General features: G+C 41.2%; 1 protein-coding gene across 4 annotated transcripts in view; it reads right to left on the bottom strand.

Annotated features, from left to right (window-relative positions):
• Nucleotides 1–4,125: 4,125 nt before the first annotated feature.
• PARP6 (poly(ADP-ribose) polymerase family member 6) overlaps nucleotides 4,126–19,920 on the bottom strand; it is a 116,305-nt gene continuing 100,510 nt past the window's right edge. For 2 of the 4 annotated variants that reach the window (XM_077264154.1, XM_077264153.1), the window contains exons 20-24: nucleotides 19,255–19,334; nucleotides 17,068–17,142; nucleotides 16,819–16,882; nucleotides 4,970–5,054; nucleotides 4,126–4,600 (exon numbers count right to left, since the gene is read on the bottom strand). In XM_077264154.1, the coding sequence (XP_077120269.1) occupies nucleotides 4,498–4,600; nucleotides 4,970–5,054; nucleotides 16,819–16,882; nucleotides 17,068–17,142; nucleotides 19,255–19,334 (407 nt within the window). In that variant the 3' untranslated portion in view covers nucleotides 4,126–4,497. The remainder of the gene's footprint in view (nucleotides 4,601–4,969; nucleotides 5,055–16,818; nucleotides 16,883–17,067; nucleotides 17,143–19,254; nucleotides 19,335–19,920) is intronic. The other 2 variants (XM_077264156.1, XM_077264155.1) reach the window with 1 other exon arrangement.

Raw genomic sequence — 19,920 nt, forward strand, 5'->3', positions numbered from 1 at the left:
ATCACACCTGCCTTTTTAGAAAACACCAGTAATTGTCTTACTGCTGTCTCTAACATCACATCCTCCCTCTATCTGAAACTGAACCTGTCAAAAACTAAACTCCTTGGTACTTCCTCCCTCTACTAATGTACCTATGCCCGACATTGCCATTTCCGTGTGTGGTTCCACCATTATTCCCCAGCAACATTCCTGCTGTCTTGGGGTCATACTTGATTCAGAGCTTTAATTCACCTACCACATCCGATCACTGGCTCGCTCTTGTTATCTGCACTTCCAAAACATTTCTAGAATTCGACCCTTTCTTACTTTCGACTCTGCAAAAACTCTCTGTCAGGACTCTGAACATTTTTTACCTTTTGTGCATTACTGCCCTTTTCCAAGATGGCGTCTTTGGTCTCATGTGCACTGTGTCTTCTTGCTATAAAACTCCACCCCAGCCTTCAGTCTGTGCTAGAGTATTTTGCGTATTCTGCCTTGCATCCAGCTCCTGACCTCTGGTGACTCCCTGGCTATATACCTGCTCCTGTGAACCTGTGTGGTGATCCTGCTACTCTGCTCTGAGTTCCTGCTGCATACACAAGTTTCCAGTAATCCTCCTTCATCTGCTGTTCGTGATTACTTCCATCTGCATTTGCTGGACATGTAAGCTGTTTCTGCTTTGCAATAACCTGAGACTATTAACCAGGCCTCCCTGGTTGAGCTAAGATATGATTTGAACTGCCTAATAAGCATATCTATCTGTGCCTGGACTAAGACAAGGATTTATTCGTGTCAAGTATCCTCAAGAATAACTGTGCTTCCTAGACTTTCTGCTTGATTGCATTTTCCTCTGAAGTTTCCTATAGACTGCTAAGCTGCGTTTGTTATTTGCACCAAGTGTTGTGGACTTGAGTTTCTCTCTGCACCTGTTTGAATCACCGTGTGATAATATAGACTTTACCACTTATAAAACTGTGTCCTGTAGTTGTCTTGTTCCACGCAAAGAGTTTCCTGAGTTATCCCCTATAATTATTACACTCACTGTTTCTCTTATTAATTCTCATCTGGACTATTGAAACTCTTTTCTAATCGGTCTCCCTCTTACCAAACTCTCCCCTCTCCAATCTGTCCTGAATGTTGGAGCCAGGATAATATTCCTCACCAATCGTTACACCGATGCCTCTAACTTGTGCCAGTCATTACACTGGTTACTGATCCACTCCAAAATCCAGTAAAAACTTATTACCCTCACCCACAAAGCACTCCATGGCTCAGCACCACCCTACATCTCCTACTGCCCAGGTGCATACGATTAATCCCCAATCCCCACAGTTTTAAGCGTGCCCTAAAATCGCACTTGTTCAGACTGGCCTACCGTCTCAAAACAGTAACCTAAGTATCCCTGTGTTGCCCATATGCTACATAAAGGAACGCACTGATAAAGACAGCAAAATAATAGCTTTTTCCACGTGACCGCTCATACAGGACAAGCTGCGGCGCTGAGAGGAAGCATCGAGGGAGCCGGGTGAGTATTTTATTTCCAGCGGGCGGGCGCACAGGGGGTGGGAGGGGGGTGGTGACAAGGATCTTTATTTTAAACACAAAAAAAAAACACAATGATTTGTCATTCCTTCTCTCCAGCGAACGCTGCTGGAGAGAAGAAATGAATGGCGGCTTCAGCACCACAAGCTGGGGGGACAGCGCTTACTGTAGCGCTGTCTCCTGCATGGCACACGGACTGCACACGGACTGCACACGGACAGCATCCGTGTGCGGTACGTGTTTTACACGGACCCATTGACTTTAATGGGTCCGTGTGATCCGTGCGCTCCCACGAACACTGACATGTCTCCGTGTTTTGCACACGGACACACGGTCCACAAAAAATCAATGACATCTGCAGAGACACATTGATTTTAATGTGTCTACGTGTGTCAGTGTCTCCGGTACGTGAGAAAACTGACACCACACGTACCGGAGCCACTGACGTGTGAAACCGGCCTTATGCAAAATCTCCAGAACACAACCAATATCTTAAAGGTGGTTAAAAACTTCTGTTTGGGCGCACGGCTGAAATGTCTCATTTGCAGTGGCCCTGAGGTACCAAAATAGGAGATACCGCCACAACTGACCCTATTTTGGAAACTGAACCACACAGGTGCTTAACAGACCTATATAACAATTGGGTGTGATAATGAACAATTCAATGTTTTCCAGTAAAATGGTAAGAAGTTTGTTATTTGGAGTGTAAATTTCCCTGGAATAGATTGCAGAGACCATGTCTCATTTGTAGAGCCCCTAAGGTACCAAAACAGTAGGAACCCCCACAAGTGACCCTATTTTGAAACTAGACCCATCAAAGAATTCATCTAGAGGTGACTCCATCTGCCTCATTATAGTGTGTGGTTCTGTCAGAGATTTTGTCTGAATCACGGTTTTTGGGATTTACACAGAAACACTAACATAAGTGCTCAGTGGAGAGCACAGGATAAATGTGAACTGAGCCTTATTATGATTTTTGTGAGACAGCATGATCAGGAGTACAAGAATAGTTTGGGGTTTTTTTATGCCATTTTTTGAGCAGTATAAGTGAGAAGATATTTTTATTCGTCGAGTCGGTGCAATTACAGGAATATCAGATTTAAATCATTTTTTTCATGCTGTGCTATTATCACACACTGAAAATGCTTTATTATAAAACAAAATAGTATTTTCAATGCCATATACTGAGAGCTGTAACTTTTTTTTATTTTTTTGGCAGACAAAGCTGTATGAAGGCTAATTTTCCATGTGACAAATTGAAGATTGTTTGGTACCATTTCGGCATATATAACATTTTTTGTTCGCTTTATATTCAAATCTTTCAGATGCAGAATGTACAAAAAATAGTAATTCAATTATTGAGATAGATATATAGATATATATATATATATATATATACATATATATATATATATATATATATATATATATATATACTGTATATATATACATACACATTTTTTTTTTTACTGCACTGTTCCTTCTCCATGTGGTAAAAATGATAAGTCCAGTCGTAAAAACCGGTATGGTACAATTGATATTGTTCTTTAATGCTTTGCTACTTTTACAAACTAAAAACAATATTTTGCAGAAATTAATCTTTTTGCATCGCCATATTCTGAGAGCTTACACTTTTTTATTGTTTTGCCAAATGAGAGATATCGGGCTTGCTTTTTGCAGGATGAATTGGTGTATTCATTTGTACCATTTTGTTTTACATATGACTTTTTGATTGCTTTTTATTCAATTTTTTGTGTCAGTATGATGAAAAAGGTACATTTTTGATGTGCATATTAATTTTTTTTACGGTGTTCGCCATACGGAAAAAAATAACATGACAGTTTTATTGTTTGGGTCATCATGGATATAACAATACCAATAATGTGTACTTTTTTGTTATTTTTGTTTTAACACAAAAGCTGCTTTTTTAGCGGCGAAACAGGTTTTCATGATTTCTGTGCACTTTGTGTTTTTATTACTTTTTACATATTTTATTTCACATTATTTTTACTTTTTCATTTAGTCACACTGTGGGACATGAATATTTTTCACTTTACTCATAGGTCTCATGCACAGCAGTGCATGAGTATTGCAGTGTATGAAACCAATCAGTTTCTCACTGATGGCCTTTTAGACTATGCTTATAGCAGTGCATAATGTGCCACCTTACCCTGATGTCATCAGATCACGTCGGGGTGCGATGGCAACTATCGACACCCATGATGAAGATCCTGGGGGGCAATAGTTTTAAAGAGGGTTTCTTAACTCCCTTTTAAACACTTAGATGCAGATGTCATGTTAGACAGCAGCATTTAAGGAGTTAATCGACCTTAATAGGTTTAAAAACTGGCCAGGGCGATGCCTCAGGGTGTCAGCTGTCATATACAGCTGTCACCTGCAGGAGATTTGCCTGCTGGGGGCGCTATACACTTAATCCTCAGTGCTGTGAAGAAGTGTTGTGGAAGATCAAGGCCCCTTAACGACCACTGAGAATAGGCATATCGGCGATCATTAAGGGGTTAAGCTGCACAAAACCTCTTTAGGCTAAATTGATCAGGATGTAAATGTTACACTTAATATTTAAAAAATAATCAACAGCAAAAGTGAAATAAAACCTTCAGATTTATTTTTTTTTTTACATTTTCTTTTTTTTTGTTAAACAAACAGTTGTAAATGTGAAGTATTCAGAGTAAGGGGTAAAGTATGGAAAGTGGGTAGTGCTGACACACGGCAAAGTCAATATATGTCAGGAATAGTCCCAGGCCTGCGATATCTCAGCATAAAATGATATCTTACAGTTGCCTGGAGAGCCTGATCAGTGCAAGACCCTCCTCCACATTAGAAAGGTCTACCAAGTCACAGAGGACCTTAAATCTTCCATATATGAAGCAGGTCACAGATTGCCTCATGTTCTTGGTCCCAGATAGGACAGACTGTTCCTTTTTGCTTTGATTATAATCCTGAGGATATTATCCCTCATCCACTGTACACTTGTGTCCCAATCACTCGCATGATCTCCTTTTGGATTTTGGGGTCCTGAGTGTTGATGTTGGCATCTCCGACTTGGCCATCTTCATACCTTTGATAGTATACATTTTGACAGAAGACATGTATTAATGTAGAAATATAAAATGTAAAGCTTCACAACTAAAATACACTTCAAGCCTTAAAACATATTTTCAAGTGATTGCTTTTTTCAGCCACATTCAAAAGAAAAGCCATCCAACAAAGCTTTACAAACAAAATCCCAGATATTATTTTATAAACTAACTAATATATTTTCTTATGACTCAAAAATATTTAAAAGCAGCAGTGGAGGCGTCACCACTTGTCCTGAAACTTGAAAACTTGCAAGAACACTTCAGCTATTTTCTCTTATCATTGATATTTAAGAAAAATTGAAAAGAACATTAAATACTGTAAATCAGACTAAGAAATCACTACTTACACAAAAAAGAAGCGTGTGCAGACATGATCAGACACAGGGCACACCCAAATATTCCCATGCTTCTGTAGATCCTTTGATGTTATTACTAAGTAGAGGAAAAAAATCATTTATGGTTAATAAACTTTGCACAATTAATATTTTTGATCATAAGGATTAATGTAATTCTCTATATTACCATATATAAAGATTTGTTGAGAAATAAATCAGGACACAACTTTTAGCCTATTTAGGTTTGAAACACAAAACGGTTTTCAAGGCTGGACATATACAGGGTGGGCCATTTATATGGATAAACTTAAATAAAATGGGAATGGTTGGTGATATCAACTTCCTGTTTGTGGCACATTAGTATATGGAAGGGGAAACATTTCAAGATGGGTGCTGACCATGGCGGCCATTTTGAAGACGGCCATTTTTTTTAATATACAGTACAGACCAAAAGTTTGGACACACCTTCTCATTTAAAGATTTTTCTTAATATTCATGACTATGAAAATTGTACATGCACACTGAAGGCATCAAAACTATGAATTAACACATGTGGAATTATATACTTAACAAAAAAGTGTGAAGCAACTGAAATTATGTCTTATATTCTAGGTTCTTTAAAGCAGCCACCTTTTGCTTTGATGACTGCTTTGCACCCTCTTGGCATTCTCTTGATGAGCTTCAATAGGTAGTCACTGGGAATGGTTTTCACTTCACAGGTGTGCCCTGTTAGGTTTAATAAGAGAGATTTCTTGCCTTATAAATGTGATTGGGACCATCAGTTGTGTTGTACAGAAGTCTGGTGGATACACAGCTGATAGTCCTACTGAATAGACTGTTAGAATTTGTATTATGGCAAGAAAAAAGCAGCTAAGTAAAGAAAAACGAGTGGCCTTCATTACTTTAAGAAAAATTGGGAAAACTTTGAAAGTGTCCCCAAGTGCAGTGGCAAAAACCATCAAGCGCTACAAAAAAACTGGCTCACATGAGGACTGCCACAGGAAAGGAAGACCAAGAGTCACTTCTGCTTCTGAGGATAAGTTTATCCGAGTCACCAGCCTCAGAAATCACAGGTTAGCAGCAGCTCAGATTAGAGACCAGGTCAATGCCAAACAGAGTTCTAGCAGCAGACACATCTACAACAACTGTTAAGAGGAGACTTTGTGCAGCAGGCCTTCATGGTAAAATAGCTGCTAGGAAACCACTGCTAAGGACAGGAAACAAGCAGAAGAGACTTTTTTGGGCTAATGAAGACAAAAAATGGACATCAGACCAGTGGAAATCTGTGCTTTGGTCTGATGAGTCCAAATTTGAGATCTTTGGTTCCAACCACTGTGTCTTTGTGCGACGCAGAAAAGGTGAACAGATGGACTCTACATGCCTGGTTCCCACTGTGAAGCATGAAGGAGGAGGTGTGATGGTGTGGGGGTGCTTTGCTGGTGACACTGTTGGGGATTTATTCAAAATTGAAGGCATACTGAACCAGCATGGCTACCACAGCATCTTGCAGCGGCATGCTATTCCATCCAGTTTGTGTTTAGTTGGACCATCATTTATTTTTCAACAGGACAATTACCCCAAACACACCTCCAGGCTGTGTAAGGGCTATTTGACAAAGAAGGAGAGTGATGGGGTGCTACGCCAGATGACCTGGTCTCCACAGTCACTAGACCTGAACCTAATCGAGATGGTTTGGGGTGAGCTGGACCGCAGAGTGAAGGCAAAAGGGCCAACAAGTGCTAAGCATCTCTGGGAACTCCTTCAAGATTGTTGGAAGACCATTCCTGGTGACTACTTCTTGAAGCTCATCAAGAGAATGCCAAGAGAGTGCAAAGCAGTCATCAAAGCAAAAGGTGGCTACTTTGAAGAACCTAGAATATAAGACATAATTTCAGTTGTTTCACACTTTTTTGTTAAGTATATAATTTCACATGTGTTAATTCATAGTTTTGATGCCTTCAGTGTGAATGTACAATTTTCATAGTCATGAAAATACAGAAAAATCTTTAAATGAGAAGGTGTGTCCAAACTTTTGGTCTGTACTGTATATTTTGTTTTATTTTTTCCAATAGGAAGAGGGTCATGTGACACATCAAACATATTGAGAATTTCACAAGAAAAATAATGGCGTGCTTGGTTTTAACATAACTTTATTCTTTCATGAGTTATTTACAAGTTTATGACCACTTATAAAATGTGTTCAAAGTGCTGCCCATTGTGTTAAGATTGTCAATGCAACCCTCTTCTCCCACTTTTGACACACTGATAGCAAGACCGCAGAAGGAATGCTAGTCTAAGGGGGTTAGATTCCTTTTAGGAATGCTCGGACCTAACACCCATAATGTGGTGGTGCACCATGTTGCTAGAAAAACTCAGGGAACGCACCATCTTCAGTGCATAACGAGGGCAACACATCATCATGTAGCAATTTCAGACATCCAGTGGCATTGAAGTTCCCATTGATGAAGAATGGCCCCACTATCTTTGTACCCCATATACCACACCATACCATCAGTTATGGGTGTCAGGTCCGAGCATTCCTACATGAACAGTTTCCTGGAAAGAGGATTGGTGGTCGTGAGCCAGTTGAATGGCCACCAAGGTCTCCCTATCTGACCCCTTAGACTTTTATCTTTGGGGTCATCTGAAGGCAATTGTCTATGCTGTGAAGATACGAGATGTGCAGTATCTGAAACAACGGATACTGGAAGCCTGTGCTAGCATTTCTTCTGTGGTGTTGCTATCAGTGTGTCAAGAGTGGGAGAAGAGGGTTGCATTGACAAACCAACACAATGGGCCGCACTTTGAACACATTTTATAAGTGGTCATAAACTTGTAAATAACTCATGAAAGAATAAAGTTACAGTAAAACCAAGCACACCATTGTTTTTCTTGTGAAATTCTCAATAAGTTTGTGTCACATGACTCTCTTCTCAATGAAAAAAATAAAGTTGGATCCAAAAGGCCGACTTTAAAATGGTTACCACCCATCTTGAAAAGTTTCTCCCCTCCCATATACTAATGTGCCACAAACAGGAAGTTGATATCACCAACCATTCCCATTTTATTTAGGTGTATCCATATAAACTGTATATACAGGCTCTATACACATGAGCATACCAGGAGCCCATTCTCTACCTTGGTATTAAAGAGGAATACAAAGTTTTTCCTTTCAGATCTATACAGAAGATAAGAAAAAAAAATCTTGCTGTTTCTTGGCCTTGTTGCCATACTACTACAATAGTGAGTATTCTTACCTAGAACCATTGCTTCTAGGGGAGAGTACGTCTGTGGAGTGCCATATGGAGTCATCATATAAGTTTATAATTTCAGATGAGACTAAAAATTGTTCTCTTTTTAGCTACAATTAAAGATGAGCAGATCTTTTGAAATTCGAATTTGCCAGCTTCGATTAATTTTACCCAAAAATGTGATTTGCGGCAAATAAATTCTCCACGAATGTCAATACTGCAAAGCCTCTAACTGCTCAGAAAAGACATGTAGAACAATCTGAGGTCTCCCTTGACTGTGTTTAACACCTTTTGAGTTCGTAACGCAAACACAGCCTTGGTAATGCCTAAGTGACCTCAACCTATCTGGCTAGGGTAAAACTGATGGTAACCGGTTGTAATCAACCACTAACAGAATTTTTAAATTAAAAAATGGTCCAAAAATAATCCTTTTAGGAAGACAGATGGTGTTTATAGACATGAAATGCAAATGTAAGATGCCATAGCTTTTTGCCTTTGGAGTGGTGCAAAAATTATCCCTATTTGGGAAGTGTCCAGAGCTTTGTTCTTTGCAAAATGAAGACGTTGAAGCTTTTTCATAAGCCATCAAAATTAATGCTTTATTAAGAGAGAAAAAACATGTATGCATTTTTGAAAGTAAAGAACCAATGGCTTCTCAACTAGGAATTTAAAAATTATCCCTTTTTTGGGATCTGCAACAGGTTTACTATTCTCAAAATGACAGACAATCCTCGGTTTCAGTATTTGTTTCCAGTAACAAAATCAGAACAGAGGGGTATTAAACTACCCTCTTTGTTTGCCTTTGTCCAGAATAAAAAATTGTGTTATTAAGCTACTGTGGTACAGTTTATCACTGTTCAATCAATTCTTAGCCATACTAAGGCCATGTGCACACGTTCAGTATTTTTCGCGTTTTTTCGCTATAAAAACGTGATAAAAACGCGAAAAAAACGCTTACATATGCCTCCTATTATTTTAAGTGTATTCCGCATTTTTTGTGCAAATGTAGCCTTTTTTTCCGCGAAAAAATCGCATCGCGGAAAAAAAAGCAACATGTTCATTAAAATGCGGAATTGCAGGGGATTCCGCACACCTAGGGGTCCATTGATCTGCTTACTTCCCGCACGGGGCTGTGCACACCATGCGGGAAGTAAGCAGATTATGTGCGGTTGGTACCCAGGGTGGAGGAGAGGAGACTCTCCTCCACGCACTGGGCACCATATAAGTGGTCAAAAAATAAGAATTAAAATAAAAAACAGTCCTATACTCACCCTCGATGTCTTCCCGCCTCCACTGCACGCTGCCGTTCGGTTCCTGTAGCTGGTGTGCGGCGAAAGACCTGCCGATGACGTCACTGTCCTGTGATTGGTCGTGAGCGGTCATGTGACTGCTCACGTGACCATGACGTCACGGAAGGTCCTGTGCGCACAGACCAGCTATAGGAAGAGGAGCCGGACGCCGGTGAGGAGATGTCTGGGTGAGTATAAGCATTTTTTTATTTTTTTTATTATTTTTAAACATTCTATCTTTTACTATAGATGCGGCATAAGCTGCATCTATAGTAAAAAGTTGGTCACACTTGTCAAACGCTATGTTTGAAAAGTGTGACCAACCTGTCAGTCAGTTTTCCAAGCGATGCTACAGATCGCTTGGAAAACTTTAGCATTCTGCAAGCTAATTATGCTTGCAGAATGCTAAAAAAACGGAAAAAAAACGCAAAAAAAAAAATGCGGATTTCTTGCAGAAAATTTCCGGTTTTCTTCAGGAAATTTCTGCAAGAAATCCTGAACGTGTGCACATACCCTAACTCTGCAGGTCCATCACTCCCATTTTCAGTGTTTTCAGTGCTGCAGTATTACACAACAAACAGATTTAAAACTGAAAAAAGCCCACAATCTACTAAAACTCTTGTGCATGCCCTCATCATCTCCCGCCTCGATTACTGCAACACCCTCCTCTGTGGCCTTCCCGCTAAGGCTACTTTCACACTAGCGTCGGGCACTGCACGTCGCAATGCGTCATTGTGGAGAAAAAACACAACCTGCAAAGTTGCTCGCAGAATGCGTTATTTCTCCATAGACTTTTATTAGCGACGCATTGCGACGCAGTGCCACACAACGCTTGCGTCATGTTTTGGCGGACCGCCGCCACAAAAAAAGTTACAGGTAACTTTTTTTGTGCGTCGAGACCGCCATTTTCGACTGCGCATGTGCGGCCGAAACTCCGCCCCCTCCTCCCCGGACCTTGCAATGGGGCAGCGGAAGCGTCCTAAGACTGCTTCCGCTGCCCACGTCGGGCATTTTTTTTCACAGTATGCGTCGGTACGTCGGGCCGACGCAGCGCGATGGCCCCGTACCAACGCTAGTGTGAAAGCAGCCTAACTCTTTTGCACCACCCCAGTCTGTCCTCAACTCTGCTGCCCGGCTAATCCACCTCTCTTCTCGCTACTCCCCTGTTATGATCTGGTGACCTTGGAGCCGCATGAAAACTTTCTCTGGAGTCGGTGGAACCTGTACTGACCGCAAATCCTGAACTAACACCGCAACTAGAAGTAGCCGTGGGGTGTGCCTAACAAACCCTAGACACCTCGACACAGCCGGAGGACTAAATACACCTATATATGGAAATAGGAATGCTATCTTGCCTCAGAGCAGACCCCCAAAGGATAGGCAGCCCCCCACGAATAATGACTGTGAGTAGGAGAAGAATAGACACAATCCTGCACACCTAAATACCCCAGTCAGAACTGCAATCAGCAGACACACCTGACCAGGACTGCAACCCAGGGACAACTGCATTACCACCTACTACCACCGGAGGGAACCCAAAAGCAGAATTCACAACAGTACCCTCCCCTTGAGGAGGGGTCACCGAACCCTCACTAGCGCCCCCAGGCCGATCAGGACGAGCCAGATGAAAGGCACGGACCAGATCAGCAGCATGGACATCAGAAACAAAAACCTAAGAATTATCCTCCTGGCCATAACCCTTCCATTTGACAAGGTACTGAAGCCTCCGCCTCGAAAAACAAGAATCCAAAATCTTCTCAACCACATACTCCAACTCCCCATCAACCAAAACAGGGGCCAGAGGATCAACAGAGGGAACAACGGGCACCACATATTTCTGCAATAAAGATCTATTGAAGACATTATGGACAGCAAAAGAGGCCGGAAGCGCCAATCGAAAAGACACCGGATTAATAATCTCAGAAATCCTATAAGGACCAATAAACTGAGGCTTAAACTTAGGGGAAGAGACCTTCATAGGAACATGACGGGAAGACAACCAAACCAAATCCCCAACCCGAAGCCGGGAACCAACACACCGACGACGGTTAGCAAAACGTTGAGCCTCCTCCTGAGACAACACCAAATTGTCCACCACATGAGCCCAAATCTGCTGCAACCTGTCAACCACAGAATCCACACCAGGACAGTCAGAAGGCTCAACCTGCCCAGAAAAAAAACGAGGATGAAAACCAAAATTACAAAAAAAAGGCGAAACCAAAGTAGCTGAACTAGCCCGATTATTAAGGGCAAACTCGGCCAATGGCAAAAAGGTCACCCAATCATCCTGATCGGCAGACACAAAGCATCTCAAATAAGTCTCCAAAGTCTGATTAGTTTGCTCGGTCTGGCCATTTGTCTGAGGATGAAATGCAGAGGAAAAAGACAAATCAATGCCCAGCCTAGCACAAAAGGCCCGCCAAAACCTAGAAACAAACTGGGAACCTCTGTCGGACACAATATTCTCCGGAATACCATGCAAACGAACCACATGCTGAAAAAACAACGGAACCAACTCTGAAGAGGAAGGCAATTTAGGCAAAGGCACCAAATGAACCATCTTAGAAAACCGGTCACAAACAACCCAGATAACCGACATCCTCTGGGAAACCGGAAGATCAGAAATAAAATCCATAGAAATATGCGTCCAGGGCCTCTCAGGGACCGGCAATGGCAAAAGTAACCCACTAGCACGGGAACAACAAGGCTTGGCCCGCGCACAAGTCCCACAGGACTGCACAAAAGAACGCACATCACGTGACAACGAAGGCCACCAAAAGGACCTACCAACCAAATCTCTCTGGTACCAAAAATACCAGGATGACCAGCCAACACAGAACAGTGAACCTCAGAAATCACTCTACTAGTCCATCTGTCAGGAACAAACAATTTCCCCACAGGACAGCGATCAGGTCTATCAGCCTGAAATTCCTGAAGAACCCGCCGTAAATCAGGGGAAATGGCAGAAAGGACCACCCCTTCTTTCAGAATGCCGACCGGTTCAAGGACCTCAGGAGAATCAGGCAAAAAACTCCTAGAAAGGGCATCAGCCTTAATATTCTTAGAACCCGGAAGATACGAAACCACGAAATCAAAACGGGAAAAAAACAAGGACCATCGAGCCTGTCTAGGACTCAGCCGTTTGGCAGACTCGAGGTAAATCAAATTCTTATGATCGGTCAGACTCAGGACCACAATACGGTGCTTAGCTCCCTCAAGCCAATGTCGCCACTCCTCAAACGCCCACTTCATAGCCAACAACTCCCGATTGCCGACATCATAATTGCATTCAGCAGGCGAAAACTTGCGGGAGAAGAAGGCACACGGTTTCATCAAAGAACCAACAGAATCCCTCTGAGACAAAATGGCCCCTGCCCCAATCTCAGAAGCATCAATCTCAACCTGAAACGGAAGAGAAACATCTGGTTGGCGCAACACCGGAGCAGAAGTAAATCGGCGTTTAAGCTCCTGAAAGGCAGAGACAGCCGCAGAGGACCAATTTGCCACATCAGCGCCTTTTTTCGTCAAATCAGTCAAGGGTTTAACCACGCTGGAGAAGTTAGCAATGAACCGGCGATAAAAATTTGCAAAACTCAAAAATTTCTTAAGGCTCTTCACGGATGTGGGTTGAATCCAATCATGAATAGCCTGAACCTTAACCAGATCCATCTCCATAGATGAGGGAGAAAAAATAAAGCCCAAAAAAGAAACCTTCTGCACCCCAAAGAGACACTTAGACCCCTTCACAAACAAAGCATTGTCACGAAGGATCTGAAATACCATCCTGACCTGTTACACATGAGACTTCCAATCATCGGAAAAAATCAAAATATCGTCCAAATATACAATCAAAAATTTATCAATATAAGTCCGGAAGATATCATGCATGAAGGATTGAAAAACAGATGGAGCGTTAGTGAGCCCGAATGACATCACAAGGTATTCAAAATGGCCTTCGGGCGTATTAAACGCAGTTTTCCATTCATCACCCTGCTTAATACGAACAAGATTATATGCCCCCTGAAGGTCAATCTTCGTAAACCAACTAGCCCCCTTAATCCTAGCAAACAAATCGGAAAGCAAAGGTAAAGGGTATTGAAACTTGACCGTGATCTTATTCAAGAGGCGATAATCAATACAAGGTCTCAAGGAGCCATCCTTCTTAGCAACAAAAAAAAAACCTGCTCCCAACGGTGAAGAAGATGGCCGAATATGCCCTTTCTCCAAAGACTCCTTAACATAACTCCGCATGGCGGTATGTTCAGGCACAGACAGGTTGAAAAGTCGGCCTTTAGGAAACTTACTGCCTGGAATCAAGTCAATCGCACAATCACAGTCCCTGTGCGGTGGAAGGGAACTGGACTTGGGCTCATCGAATACATCCTGAAAATCAGACAAAAAATCTGGAATTTCAGAAGAGGAGATTGACATCAAAGGAACATCATTATGAACCCCCTGACAACCCCAACTAGTCACAGACATAGATTTCCAATCCAACACAGGATTATGTACCTGCAACCACGGGAAACCCAGCACGATAACATCATGCAAATTATGCAACACCAGAAATCAACAATCTTCCTGATGGGCTGGCGCCATGTGCATGGTCACCTGTGTCCAAAACTGGGGCTTATTTTTAGCCAAAGGTGTAGCATCAATCCCCCTTAAAGGAATAGGGTTCTGCAAAGGCTGCAAGGGGAAACCACAACGCCTGGCAAACTCAAAATCCATTAAGTTCAAGGCGGCGCCTGAATCCACAAACGTCATGACAGAAAATGATGACAATGAGCAGATCAAGGACACCGATAACAGAAATTTAGGTTGTACAGTACTGATAGTAAATGAACTAGCGATCCTTTTTGTCCGCTTAGGGCAGACAGAAATGACATGAGAAGCGTCGCCACAATAATAACACAACCTATTCTGATGTCTGAATCCTTGTCGTTCCGTTCTAGACAAAATCCTATCACACTGCATTGGCTCAGGACTTTGCTCTAAGGGCGACGCCACAGCGCGCACAGTTTGACGCTCCCGCAAGCGCCGATCAATCTGAATGGCCAGAGACATAGAATCACTCAGACCGGAAGGCGTGGGAAACCCCACCATAACATCTTTAACGGATTCAGAAAGACCCTTTCTGAAAATTGCCGCCAAAGCATCATCATTCCATTTAGTCAACACAGACCATTTTCTAAATATCTGACAATACAATTCTGCCGCCTCTTGACCCTGAGACAGGGCCAACAAGGTTTTCTCCGCTTGATCCACAGAATTAGGTTCATCATATAATAATCCTAAAGCCTGAAAAAAGGAATCTACATTAAGCAAGGCCGGATTCCCAGATTCCAGGGAAAATGCCCAATCCTGTGGATCGCCACGCAGCAGGGAGATGACAATTTTAACCTGCTGAATGGAATCACCGGAGGATCGCGGTCTCAGAGCAAAAAACAGTTTACAATTGTTTTTAAAACCCAAAAATTTGGACCTATCACCAAAAAACAAATCAGGAGTAGGAATCTTCGGCTCTAAAGCAGGAGTCTGAACAATATAATCAGAAATACCCTGTACCCTAGCAGCAAGCTGGTCTACACGAAAAGCTAATTCCTGAACATCCATGCTGGCACAAGACTCCTCAGCCACCCATAAATAAAGAGGGAAGAAAAGACAGAACAGACTGCAGAAAAAAAAATGGCTCAACACCTTTCTTCCCTTCTTCTGAGATGCATTTAACTCATTATAGGCCAGTTGTACTGTTATGATCTGGTGACCTTGGAGCCCCATGAAAACTTTCTCTGGAGTCGGTGTAACCTGTACTGACCGCAAATCCTGAACTAACACCGCAACTAGAAGTAGCCGTGGGGTGTGCCTAACAAACCCTAGACACCTCGACACAGCCGGAGGATTAAATACCCCTATAGATGGAAATAGGAATGCTATCTTGCCTCAGAGCAGACCCCCAAAGGATAGGCAGCCCCCCACGAATAATGACTGTGAGTAGGAGAATAGACACACTCAGGTAGAAAACAGGATTTAGCAAAAGAGGCCACTCTAGCTAAATAGGAAAGGATAGGACAGATTACTAGACGGTCAGTATTAAAACCCTTCCAAAAATATCCACAACAGATAATACAAAAAGTTCCACAATCTAACTAAAGACATGGAATGTATATCTGCCACTCCAGAGAATCCAACAAGACTGAGAAAATACTGACACAATCTAAGCTGGACAAGAAAACACAAAGAATAGCACTGAATTGTGAAGCACACAGCATGTGTGCCACAGGAAAAAAAAAACCAGACACTTATCTTTGCTGATTTGGCAGAAAGGCAGGAGGAACCAGGCAGAGGTCCTACACCTCCCAACAACAATTGACAACTGGCAAGGACTAATGAATTCTGCACACCTAAATACCCCAGTCAGAAGTGCAATCAGCAGACACACCTGACCAGGACTGCAACCCAGGGACAACTGCATTACCACCTACTACCACCGGAGGGAACCCAAAAGCAGAATTCACAACACTCCCCTGTTTCTCCTATCTGCAAATCCCTCCACTGGCTCCCAATTCCCCAGCGAATCCAGTTCAAACTACTAACACTGATCTACAAAGCCATCCATAACCTCCCCTTTCTAGAGGTGTATCCAAACTTTTGGTCTGTACTGTACATACCTGACGGATATATTGTATATGTGCAAAGTGGACTGTAGTATGTGCTGTTTTATGGAGTATGAGCTATGATTACGGATGGTTTATGCTATATTGTTGTCATACAGGATTCCTGTAAAGCGTTTGTATAGAGTGTGTTTATCAAAAAGGCTCTCTTCATCCCTACTCTATTATATTGTTTTCCCACCTTTCATAAGAGGGCTGTGATAGGGAAGTGAGGGATAGACCACGTTGAGTGGGGGTGCCATATCGCTCTTTAGGGTGCCAACCTCCACAGTCAGGTAGGGATTTATTAAGGTCTATTGCAGGGAATCTGTAGGCAAATTGATGTTGGTCAGTGTATTATATTGGTATCAAACCTTCTTTTTCACTGGGTAGGTGTATTTTAATATTTGATTATTACAGATAGTTTTAAAGGGAATTTATGTCTACACGCCTATTCCTATATAGCAAAGGCAAAGATGCTTAAGCTAGCAGTCTGGGGGAAATCAAAGTTAAGACAAGCGGAGCAACCATGCCAATGTTCTGTACTGTCAATCTTCAGGGCGATCCTGAAAAATTATCTTGAGACAACCCCTTTAATTAAATCTGTAAGGGAACCATTTCAGCTTCTTCAGAAGATCACAACATTATATAGTGAAATTATTTATTACCTTCACACAGTGCAATACAATTGAGATTCCGACTCTGCAAGAAACGAGACTGGAGACATCGAGTCTAATAGAAAGGGATGACAGGAAAAAAATCATTGATAGGACAAAATAGTTTGGAAAGGTTAATAAAAAAGTATGTTATTGTTCACCTTTGAAACATATTTTATATTTTATGTATAGCTATAATTTATATACAAATTAGACTATATACTCTAATACTGAATATTATAACTACTTCACATTCATTACCTTACATGGATCTTGAGCTTCAGTTTGTATCATACTCAAAGAAGAATTCAAAGTTCTGCTTGTTGTTACTGAAAACTGATGACAAGCTTATTAAAAAAAATATAAAGTAGCTCCCATATCACAGATATGGATATTGCAGTACTGTGCCTATATTAGATTACTGTACAGAGCAAAATCTATAACTTCAAGAATTCTAGACACCTCAATAAGCATTGCTCACACACTAAGCTAATGAAGCCTGCACACATGGCATTCATGCTGTGGAGGCAATCTATGCATCTTATATTGGGCTCATAACAAGCGTGGCCCAGAACATATTCTTTTTCATACAACCCCTGGCAAAAATTATGGAATCACGGCCTTGCAGGATGTTCACTCAGTTGTTTAATTTTGTACAAAAAAAAAGCAGATCACAGACATGGCACAAAATTAAAGTCATTTCAAATGGCATCTTTCTGGCTTTAACAAACACTAAAAGAAATCAAGAACAAAAAATGTTATAGTCGGTAATGGTTACTTTTTTTTTTAAACCAAGCATAGGGGAAAAATTAAGGAATCATTCAATTCTGAGGAAAAAAATTATGGAATCACGAAAAACAAACAAACAAAAAAACACTCCAAAACTCTTCATTAATCTGGCTCCAACTTTCTCTGATTGCTGTTGCCAGATGAGCTTTGCAGGTTGGAGCCTTGTCATGGACCATTTTCTTCAACTTCCACCAAAGATTTTCAATTGGGTTGAGATCCGGACTACTTGCAGGCCATGACATTGACCTTATGTGTCTTTTTTTCAAGGAATGTTTTCACAGTGTTTGCTCTAATTATGTTCCATAATTTTTGCCAGGGGTTGTAGGTATGTAAGTCTGCACAAGATACTAGATTCTTTATAACATGCAAAAAATAAAAGTTAAGCATAGGAATTTGTAAACTTTCTGTTTATTAGGAATGGTAGTTTTTGGATAAATTATATTTTAATTACAGAATGATAGACCTAACAACTTGAGAATCTTCTTTATCCACAAAATGTATACCTTGTATGCAGTAATAGCGCTTATCTTGAAATGGTGTTTCCATCATTAAGTAAAGAGTACAAAGTGCAAAACAAGATAGTTTCTTGAAAGCCCTCTACGACTTAAGAACATTGACCTGTTTCCCAGTTCCCTAAGCGAGAAGGTACTGGGGTCAAAGACCAGTAACCAAAGTGTAGTGAGACCCATTCGTGCTCTGGGCATTTGCATACACTGCTGCCCAAGTATTCCCTGGAGCATAGTGCCTCTGCTTGTTTCCCCCAGAAGGGGTAGTAAGATTGCAGAGAGGTATTCTTAAGGAAAGACCCACATATATTTAGACCCCTATGAGGTACAGCCATAAGTGTAGCACATTCTAAAGAATCTTCATGACATATAAACATGGAAATGTGTATACACAGTGAATTAGAAAAAACAACTATTAAGATGTATGTTGTTATTAATGTCTGGACATCCAGACATATTGTATGTACATTATATGCTTGTATATAGTACCCTGACTGGATGATTTTATCTTCTGCCATCTACATCAGTAAAGCAGTCTGTGTGTTTTTACATCATTGCTAGCTGGTTTAAAGCAGAGCTCAAGTCCCCTGCAGTCTTCCTCAATGGAGCATGTAATTGCTAGGCAGTGCAGAGCTGAGCAGTGTTGGTTGCCTGTTGCTGACAGCTCAACAGGAGAGTTGAGCTCTGCTAGAAACCAGCTTAACAGAGCAATTATGTAAAAACATAGGCAGCTATGCTGATGTAGATGGAAGATATTAAAATCTATCATACAGTGAGCTTTACAAGAGCATAGAAAGCCCAGAAGCAAAAGGTGAATTCTACACTTAGATTAGCTTGATGATAACTCAGAGAGGTGGGGTTAGTCAGGAACACACAGGAGAGGGAAGGAGGGGAGTGCAGCACTGAGGAGATGCAAGGTGCTGCTGGGAAATTTTCAGTAGTGTGAGAATACTATAGGAAACTGAATGCACTGAAGGGCAGATGGAGATTAAAAAAAAATGGACGAATACATAAAAGAAACTTCATGTTGTGATTAGTCTGTTTATAAACAATAAGTAGGTATTCACTGTGCTTTGTGAAAAACAATACGATTGTAGGAATAATCCTTTAAGGTGATAATTCAGCACTTGTGAATAACATTTTCACATGTTACCTGAGGAATAGTGTTCATTCGATTATATCTTTGCACCAGCTCATCCTTTGATGGCATTCGATGTTGCCCCTTCCCCATACCTGCATAAAATACATAAAATAACTATTTTCTGGAAATGTAACCAAATATACTGGTCAGCAGATGTTACTCCAATAATAGAGCAAACATTATTTTTGTTTTCCTGCCAAGTCCCAATTATTTGCTTACCATGAATTCAATAACTTTGTAGTCAAACACATGCAGTCATAAGAAATACTAAGTATACCCTTTCTGTATTTCATGGTTTTGCAGTGGGGGAAATAAGTATTTGATCCCTTGCTGATTTTATAAGTTTGACCACTGTCAAAGACATGAACAGTCTATAATTTTAAGAGTAGGTTAATTTTAACATTGAGAGATAGAATATCAAAAATAAAATCCAGAAAATCACATTGTATAAATGTATTTGCATTTTGTAGTGTGAAATAAGTATTTGATCCCTCTGGCAAACAAGATTTAATACTTGGTGGCAAAACCCTTGTTGGCAAGCACAGCAGTCAGACGTTGTTTGTAGTTGATGATGAGGATTGCACACATGTCAGGAGGAATTTTGGTCCACTCCTCTATTTGCAGATCATCTCTAAACCATTAAGATTTTGAGGCTGTCGCTTGGCAACTCGGAGCTTC

Source organism: Ranitomeya variabilis, chromosome 5 (genome assembly GCF_051348905.1).
Source record: "Ranitomeya variabilis isolate aRanVar5 chromosome 5, aRanVar5.hap1, whole genome shotgun sequence".
Taxonomy (NCBI): Eukaryota; Metazoa; Chordata; class Amphibia; order Anura; family Dendrobatidae; genus Ranitomeya; species Ranitomeya variabilis.